This window comes from Protobothrops mucrosquamatus, unplaced genomic scaffold (genome assembly GCF_001527695.2).
Source record: "Protobothrops mucrosquamatus isolate PMUCROS unplaced genomic scaffold, P.Mucros_1.0 scaffold124, whole genome shotgun sequence".
Taxonomy (NCBI): Eukaryota; Metazoa; Chordata; class Lepidosauria; order Squamata; family Viperidae; genus Protobothrops; species Protobothrops mucrosquamatus.
The window spans coordinates 547,911-557,259 of NW_015386491.1; the positions used below are offsets into that span (position 1 = coordinate 547,911).

The 9,349-nt window shown below is 37.3% G+C and overlaps 1 protein-coding gene across 1 annotated transcript in view; it reads left to right on the forward strand.

The window, feature by feature from the left end:
• Positions 1 to 213: 213 nt before the first annotated feature.
• PECAM1 (platelet and endothelial cell adhesion molecule 1) overlaps positions 214 to 9,349 on the forward strand; it is a 55,494-nt gene continuing 46,358 nt past the window's right edge. The window contains exons 1-2 of the mRNA XM_029283535.1: positions 214 to 452; positions 550 to 576. Of these exons, the coding sequence (XP_029139368.1) occupies positions 419 to 452; positions 550 to 576 (61 nt within the window). The 5' untranslated portion in view covers positions 214 to 418. The remainder of the gene's footprint in view (positions 453 to 549; positions 577 to 9,349) is intronic.

Below are 9,349 nucleotides of genomic sequence, written 5' to 3' on the forward strand. Positions count from 1 at the left end.
TAAAGAATGAATGTCATATGCTTTAAAGTAGCTATTCAAAATTATTTTAAAATACCGTATATTGAAAAAATATCATTGGGATTTCTTGTTTTCAGTGCACCTTAAGAAAATTGGGCAGAGTAAACGTGTTAACAAAAGCTCTACGGAAAGGCCAGTCATTTCCTGTCTGTTTGCTAGAGACAGATCTGTATTGTTTGCCATTTCCAGTTCCAGTAATGGGAATGAACACTTGACCAATATCTTGCCAGTTTGTAGTACTTGGTTGCTGAAAACACATCTGCCCCATTGTCTTCCACTGGGACTTTTGTGCTGCTGGGGTTTCATTTTTAGAAAAGATAAAGTCCTTAAAGGAGAGAACTATTGGAACTCATGATCATTTCTTTATGCTGGAGTTTCATGTCTGCTTTCCGATTACAAGATGTATTGCCTTTTGCTGTTGATCCTCTTATTTTGTAAGTTCTGGATGGGGGACGCCAGCGGTAGAAACAAATTAATACTTGTTTCCTCCTACCCGTTGTTTAATGCTCTTCTCCTTCTCCTTCTTCTTAGGCGGCAAGGTGAAAAGTCAAGATAATGGTGAGTTTGCATGTTTTGAAAAATATATACCATTCTACTTAGAAGAAATTTGAAGTTATAGAAATATTTATTGCTCTAGATCTGCATATGTGAGATAAGTATTTGGCCGGGGTGAAAATTTAAAAGTCACAATATATTTAAAGAGTATACACAGAATGTTCTTTCTTCCTGTCTTCAGCTTCTGGAGTGATTATGCTATGGGCTAAGTTATTCTATTATAGCCAACTCTACAATTCTCTGATGGCACCTTTAAAATCTAACAAATTTATCAGCGTAGAAGCATTCTGAACTACAATCTCTTTCCTAATAATCATGGAATATTCTGAAACAATATTACTATATGGGTATATACTGCAAAAACTATTCCTATTGTATTTCTGTAGGCACAATATTCCATGAACTCAAATAAATGAGCTGCAATTCGCTAAGGCTCGATCCATAAAATATTGATTAGACTTTAAGGCACACAAGATTGTTAGTTGTTCTTCTAATATAGGAATCACAATATGTACTGACTGAGTTTCCTCATTATAGACTGAAACCATCATTAAAATTATTAACCTTAATCATAATGAATACTAATTCTTATATTCTTCACTGCATACTGGTTTCGAATAACCTAGAATAGCTTAAAAGTAGCTCTTCTACTTTTCAAAAGTGTCAACAGCAGTTTTGCCTTCATTGCCAATTCAGGTTGAAACCCTAATGCAGGAGTGGGGGGGGTCTCTTCTCTCTCTCTCTCTCTCTCTGTGTGTGTGTGTGTGTGTATGTGTGTGTGTGTGTGTGTGAGAGAGAGAGAGTATATGGTGTATATTTTCAAAAGAGAGAGAGAGAGAGTCAGTGCGTTTGGGACAAAATTTAACAGCGGATATTGTTAAGGCACTGGTTTTCATTGCCTTCAAAGCAAAAGAGAACCTTCAGAAAGCATTTGTCATGCCTGGAATATTACATGGAGGTTTTCTGTTTTTAGTTTAGACCTTGGTTGGTCCAAATGTTCACTCACTTTTGGCACCCAATGGGGACCCCTGAAGTTATCCTTCGCGTTCAGACTCCCCATCATCACCAATGTCGTTGAATGCTTAAAAAAATTCCTTAAGATAGGATTGGACAAGTCACATCATATTAAGTTCAAACCCTAACTTTAATGCCACAAACACTATTCAGAAGATAAATTCTTAAAAACTGTGGTCCCAGTCTGGAGGCGAAGAACAAGTCGTAATTTTTGATAGTTGTAGAAATTTGAGAAAGCAAACGGTCAGTCCCTTGTATTCATGTAGGAATAGGTCGTATCAGATTATGTGAGGCAAGACTACACAACTTTTTTTGAATTTTGAAGTACTCAAAAGAGCCTCATTGCTGAAAGAACTTAGATTAATATCGGAGGGAAGAGATAGACATTAATTCAGTTATTATTTGTGAAAGTTGCAGTATTACAAACTTTGAAAATTATTTCACCAAGCGGTAGTTTTGCTCAACCATTGTTCATTCACAAGTCAAAACAGCCACAAGCTATGGGTTACAAACTACAGTTGTTCAATTCACACAGTATACTNTTGCTGAAAGAACTTAGATTAATATCGGAGGGAAGAGATAGACATTAATTCAGTTATTATTTGTGAAAGTTGCAGTATTACAAACTTTGAAAATTATTTCACCAAGCGGTAGTTTTGCTCAACCATTGTTCATTCACAAGTCAAAACAGCCACAAGCTATGGGTTACAAACTACAGTTGTTCAATTCACACAGTATACTGAGTTATAATGGGGTTTGTAGGTTTCTGTTCTAAGTATGATGTGTTGATTTCTGGTTGATGTCTTCCTCTTTTTTACATATTAGCTGTAACGCTCCGTATGATGTCTGATTTAAAGATTTAATGTTTCTAGAAGAAGCAAAACCAGCTATGTATAGGAGTGTTTTTTTCCCCACTTTGTTTACTGGAAAGTGAGAGTTGTGTATGCCAGGAAAAACATACATGTAAGAAAATGTTTACTTAAAAAGTGTGTGTGGTAAACAAGAAAAGAGGGAGCTAAAGATGTAATGAGTGAATGTGTGAACTCAGTAGAAAAGTGAGTGACCAGTTTGAAAGAAATAGGGCATAATGGTTTGATTAAACAGAAGGAATGAATGAGGAATTAATTGGAAAACAAATATACAAGGTTTGTGATTAGTTGGTCAGTAGAAGACCAATAAAATTTGTGGTTAGATGGAATTAATGAGATCCTAAAAGGAGAGCGAGGTGACTTTAAAAAAAAGAAAGAAAAGGAGAAAGAGGGATGAGAGAGAGACAGAGAGAGAACCAGAGAGAAGGAGGGAGGGAGAGAGAAAGGGAGGGAGAGAGGGAGGGAGGGAGAAAGAGGGAGAAAAAAGATGGAGAGGGAGAGAGAGAAAGTGAGACAGAAAGGGAGGGAGAGAGAGAGAGAGAAAGAAAGACAAAGGGAGGGAGAGAGGGGGAAGAGAGAGGAAGGGAGGGAGAGAGAGGCAATATACTAATTAGTGTCTAGATGTGATGGAATCAAGAATGTTTTGGAAAAGCAGAAAAAATATAAGAAGTGTAATGAATGGTGAACATATGAACTAGGTAGAAGATGTTCTCTTCTTTTTTCTTGTGCTTCCAATTTCTTTTGCTTATTATTTCTTATTATTTTTGTTCAGGAAACATTCATTCATCACCCACACATCAACATATATAAAATTTCTACATAAACATTTCAATAAATAAGTTATATTTCATTATAATCATCCATAACTACTATAGCTTTGTAGGTAATTTATTCATATGATGTTAACACCACTTCTGAAAGCCAATGAGTATCTGAGGCCTTATGGTTTTCTTCCAGTATTGAGAAAATAAAGTTTTTTATAGCTATAATATAAGACACAGGGAATCAATTTTTTTTGCCGAGAAGTCAATTTCCAGTTGATAGCAATAATAGAAACTTGTAATGATATTCTCACAGTTGAATTAATACATGTAATAACTTTCTCCTCAAAAGGAATAATTATAGGATATTGAACAAAAACAAGTTTAAATGAAGTGATAATCTCATTATATCTCCAACTGCATGAAGATTTTCTCAGGCCTTTTCTATTTAAGTGTAACGTGTCTAAAATATATATTTTTGTTGAACAAGACATAAGATCTACTGAAATGTTTAGCGTTAACACCTCTTCCTATTGTCTGGGCAAAATAGGAAACTTTAATTCTTTATTCCATTCAAACATTAAAGCTTGCATATCAAATTGATTAATCACTAACTTAATTTTGTGAAGACTAATTGCAGGGGGTCTGAATCACGTTAATAATTGCTTGTACGTGAACGTTTCTGGGGTTAAAAATGACACAGATCCAAATTGGGATGTCAGTAGATGTTATAATTGGTCAGTACTGACAAAGTGATCCACACTAGGCAAATTGTATTTGTGCTTTAAAATAGAAAAGGATAATATATCTTTGATAAATTATAATAAATGTATTTTGTGCTTTCAAGTCAATGTTGACTCCTGGCATTACTTGGACAAATCCCTGCAGTTTTCTTAGCAAGATTTTGAAAGTGGCAGGGCAGAGGGAGAGTGACCGGCCCAAAGTCACCCAGCTGTCTTTGGGCCTAAGGTGAAAGTGGAACTCGTGATCTCCCAGTTTTTAGCCTGGTGCCTTAACCATTATACTAAACTGGCTCTCTTTCCATGTAATAGTATTCTTTTAATTAATTCCAAGATCTGGATTACCTTATAACATGAATTTATGAGAAAAGGGATCAAAGAACCATTTCCTAGAAATAAGATACCATAATCTTTGAATCAATGTAAGAGGAATATGTCTTCCCGTTTTTTGAAACCTTTTCCTGACTTGGGAGCACTGAATGTTCCCCTAAATATGGGGAAATGACCCATTGGGTAAATGATCCGAAATCATTTTCAATTCTGCTAGTTGGTACAAATGACCACAATGGCTGCCTTCTTTCAAAATATTTTATTCAGCAAGACATGTTCCAAATTTTCCACAAAAGTGTTCTGGTTCTGGGTTTTTCAAATTGTGTTCCGGAGATCTCAAGATTCAATGACAATTCGATGGGATTCCATGAGACCCTAAGAGCAACCCAAAAAAAAAAGGAAAATAAAATTAAAAAAATTACTTGAACACATCCATTTTTCTTTTACTAGAGTTTTTAAACTCTTGATCTGGGGTTCAGAGAATATTGTTTTACCTGTGTAGCGGGGAGTCACCTAACATGTTCTATACTATAGCCTGAAAAAGTGTGAAAACTTTTATTATAGTTATTGAATTCATGGATACTGAGCACTTATGTTGCACCTGGTGCTATCTTATAATTAATAAGACCATTCCAACCCATGATTCAAAGCAGAACAAAAAAACTGAGTTGTGTTAAAACTATCAAAGGTCACAGATTTCCTGGCTCCAACCGGGAGGTAAGCTGGAATGATTTAAATCACCGATGAACTGATAAAAAATAATAGCAACATTTACTTTTTTGAAAATGGGCTCTTCAAATGTTGTTTCATAGGCATACCATTAAAAACATCTTATTTGTGAAGGAACAAAACGTTTTTGAAAAAGGCAGGCCTGGGAACCATTCTAATGCAACCTTTAACTTTGCTGGTTGAATTATCAAACAGAATTCTTGGTGGTAACCAGTGCTTTTTTTGTAAAAAAAAAAAAAAAAAAAAAAAGGTGCCGTAGCTCACACATGTCATACAACCCGCCTTGCCTACCCTACAAGGTTCCATCCAAAAAAGGTGCCAGAACTCCATTCTGGGCGTTCTATGACAAAAAAAGCCTTGGTGGTAACCATCGGTCATTTAGGTATGAGATAGTGGATGTTTATTTTAAAATGTTGTCTGCAATATTCACATATGCATGTAAACAACTTGGAAGGCATTTATCATTCCCACTTTGGAAACGAATGTTTCAGATATCAGTGCTGTCATGATTTTAGAGATGCTTATGTCTTCTCTGCCAATCTGTCTTGATTGTCTGTACACGTAGTCCTCAACTTACAACAGTTCATTTAGTGACCTTTCAAAGTTACAAGGGCACTGAAAAAAGTGACTTATGACCGTTTTTTCACACTTATGATATATCATTGCAACATTCCCATGGTCACATGATCAAAATTCAGATGTTTGGCAACTGGCATGTATTTATGACGGTTGCAGTGTCAAGGATCACGTGATCACCTTTTGCAACCTTCTGGCAAGCAAAGTCAATTGGAAAGCCAGATTCACTTAAGAACGGTTTTACTAACAGCTTAACAGCTATGGCAAGAAAGCTTGTAAAATGGGACAAAACTCACTTAACAAATGTCTTGCTTAGCAACAAAAATATTGGGGTCAATTATGGTCGTAAGTCAAGGACTACCTACGTAGGGCACTCTTTCCCAAACTTGGCATTTTCTAGATATGTGGACTTCTGATTGAGTTTCTTCTGAGAAGTTTAGGAGTCAAAATTCACCTAACTGAAGAGGTTTGGGAGATGGATGGATGAGCAGATGGGCTTCATACAGTTCTCAGCTATAGAAAGGGCAAATCTTATGGATTTATAGTATACAGTCAGCAGCAGATAGCATGTGGGAAAAAAGACTGCTAGTTCCTTGCTGCCATTATTGAAAGTCAGCAATCAAGCCATCATTTGCTAAGCCAATTAATTGATTGCAAGAGGGAAAAGAATGGCCATATCATTGGTTTCTTACTGCTAATCACATTTTAATGGGCACATGATTTTTTTTACAATTTTGTAAAGGCATATTTTGGTTGCCTGTTCTTATTCACTCTGTTTCAATACAGCCCTTTGTTTAAAAGCCTACAGGTGCTTTTATTTATTTCTTAAGCCTTTCTCCATAAATAAATTAGAGCGCTCTCTGCCCTTCCTCAGATCTGTAGAAACCATACCCACATTTTCTTTGTAGTTCCCATTGCCAATCCCTATCCTTTGTTCCATTTCCTTTGTTCCTCATCATTGCAGCTGTTGATTTCTTCCAAGCAATGGTGACAACACCTAACAGATTTTATCAACTCTGAGACTGCTTGTGGATGGCATCACTAGTATAACAAGGATGTAGTACACTTGTCTCATCCTTTGGCTAGGAACAAGAGGAAGGCAACTTCCTAGGGACACAACAGAAGAATATGTTAGAAAGATGTTGGTGCCAAGGTTATGTGACATGAGAACATAACCCTTGCTCAGGTTTGACAATATTTACAGTAGGGTTTCTAAGACTGAACACCAAAAAAATCAAACACCTGCCAAAATCCAAATATATGTTTGGAAATTGCATGGTGTGCCAATCCTTAGTCTCTGATGGTTCAATAACTTTTTCAGCTTAATTTAATATTAAAGGCCCATTTTTCTTCATGTGATGTGGTACATTTCAAACTAGCATGTAACTTGGGTAAGGTTTTTTTCTTTGCAATATTTTTATTAGAGATTTTAACATTTATAAAATACAAACTAAAACAAAAAAAGAAGAAAAGATAGGAAGAAAGTAAATAGAAGGTACAGAAAAGAAAAAGAGAAAGGAAAAAATGTTTAAAGAAGTGACTACTGATCTCCATTACAGTAGACACAAGCAAACTCTCCTCCCCCCCCAAATTAGGTTACATACAGTAGATCATTGTGAAGATAGTTGAGCTCTTCCAAAGACTGCAGCAGTCATCATACAGGGAAGAAAAACAAGCAGGGTAACCCTTGCCTCCACGGGCTATGCGTAGTTTGATTATGTTTCAGTGGGGTTTTTTGTATGGGTGTGTTTTTAGAACAGGCCTGTTATTTAATTCGATTTTAGAACAGAAACTATTTATTTATTATCGTGGTTTTTAGTATCGCCTGTTCACTGCCCTGAGTCCCGTAAGGGAGATAGGGCGGTATATAAATTTAATAAATAATAATAATAATAATAATATGCCTTCTGCAGAATCCACCAAGAACAGAACACCAAGTCTGGCTTTCCCTCATATTTTAACTCCATGCTGGGTTCAGCTTCCTATTCCATCTTTCAAATGCAGATATCCCCTCAGAGCTTCTAGTGCCTCTAACATTTCCTCTGTTTCTAGTTCTAGTTGATTATTATATCACCTTGGGACTTTTCCATTTAGCCACTAGATGTCTCCCCAAATGTTCTTCACCAAAATCTCAGAAGCTTTCTGGCAATGATCCACATTTGTCTGACCCGCACGTCTTCCACGGGGCAGTGTCAGAATTGGCCTTCCAGTCTGCACCACGCCTCCCGTTCCCATTTCTGCTTCATCATGTTTGTTTTTGGATAATAAAAATAGCTGCTAGTCACCATAGCTACATAATTGTAGGGAGGAAAGGCAGCCAAGGAGGTAAGGGGTGCCATGAGGCAGACATTCCCACTAATGGGAAAATGACCTGCCTTTAAGCTTCCAGGAAGATCCAGTGTTGCAGCCCAAGGAAAAGGAAAACAACTGATGAACTAGAACTAATGTGAAGCAAATTGGGTGCTTGGTCCAATGGTGGCAGGAATAGGCTCAGAGGGGCATGGCGCCTGTTCAGGAATTGGCACCAATCCCCAAGATCCAGAAATTCTTATCAGGACCTTCCCTGGCATATTATTATACTATCCTGTACTGCAATCAGCCATAGCAGACATTTCGTTTGGTTAGACACTACATCTGAGCAAAACTCCTTTTTGTGAATTAGGAATGGAGATTTATGCTTCCTGAATAGAAATGGTTGGTTGCAAATGTCATATCCAACTACTGATCCCTGGATGGAAGCCGCCGACCTTGTTTTTGGTCAATTTAAAACATGAGATTTCGTGTGCTAAAAATGTTATTTTTTGTTTCAGTCAGGACTGGCAAAACTACCTGTTGTCTGTTTTGTCTTTTATCAGGAATGGAGCATTATTAGTTGCTATTCCAATGGAATAGCCACTCAGTAGGGGAGAAGGAAAATGATGTCAGTCCCCTTTACATAAAGAACATATAAAGTGTAGCCTTTTAGACTGGCTCTAGATACCACCTTCAGAGCCTAAAATTATCTAGCTGAAGCAGTATCATCTGTAAAACAGCAGACAGCACAATTTTGTCTTTCTCTGACAAATCCAGACCCCACTCCAAGGCCTTTGTCTTTACGTTGCTTTGCCAACAGTATCCAATATCAACCCAACTCAACTGTTAATGAACAACAGAGATACTGTCAATCATAGGGGGCAAAAACTCAACCTGAGTGAAGCCTATTTCTAGGTTATGCCTCTTTAATCTAAACAAGCTGTCATGGTAGCCTGAATTAACCTCAAATGTACCTGATTCAACTCCTAAATCAGGGATAGTCAACCTTGACTCTTTTATGACTCGTGGACTTCAACTCCCAGAATTCCTGAGCCAGCTGTGCTGGCTCAGGAATTCTGGGAGTTGAAGTCCACGAGTCATAAAAGAGCCAAGGTTGACTACCCCTGTCCTAAATCATGCCTAATTCATGCTTAAATTTTCCTTCTGACTAAGGAAAGCTTTCCACAGTCCCCCCCCCGAAAGCGATCTATCTATGGCAGTTTTCAAAGGTCCGAAAGTCTGTAATGTCTTTTCTCAATAGCAGCTACTGTTAATGACACCTAAAAACTTGATGTTTCTCCTGATGTTCCACAACTGGCTCTTCCAGAAGGACAAACTTTATTTTCCCTGCCCCCACCCCCCCACTTCAGTCCACCGCTTTGAAAGATTAGCTGTAAAAATCCAAATCAGCTCCAACAGTTAGGTTTCCTCTGCTCTGCCCTCAGTAGGTTGCTCAGATTATGAA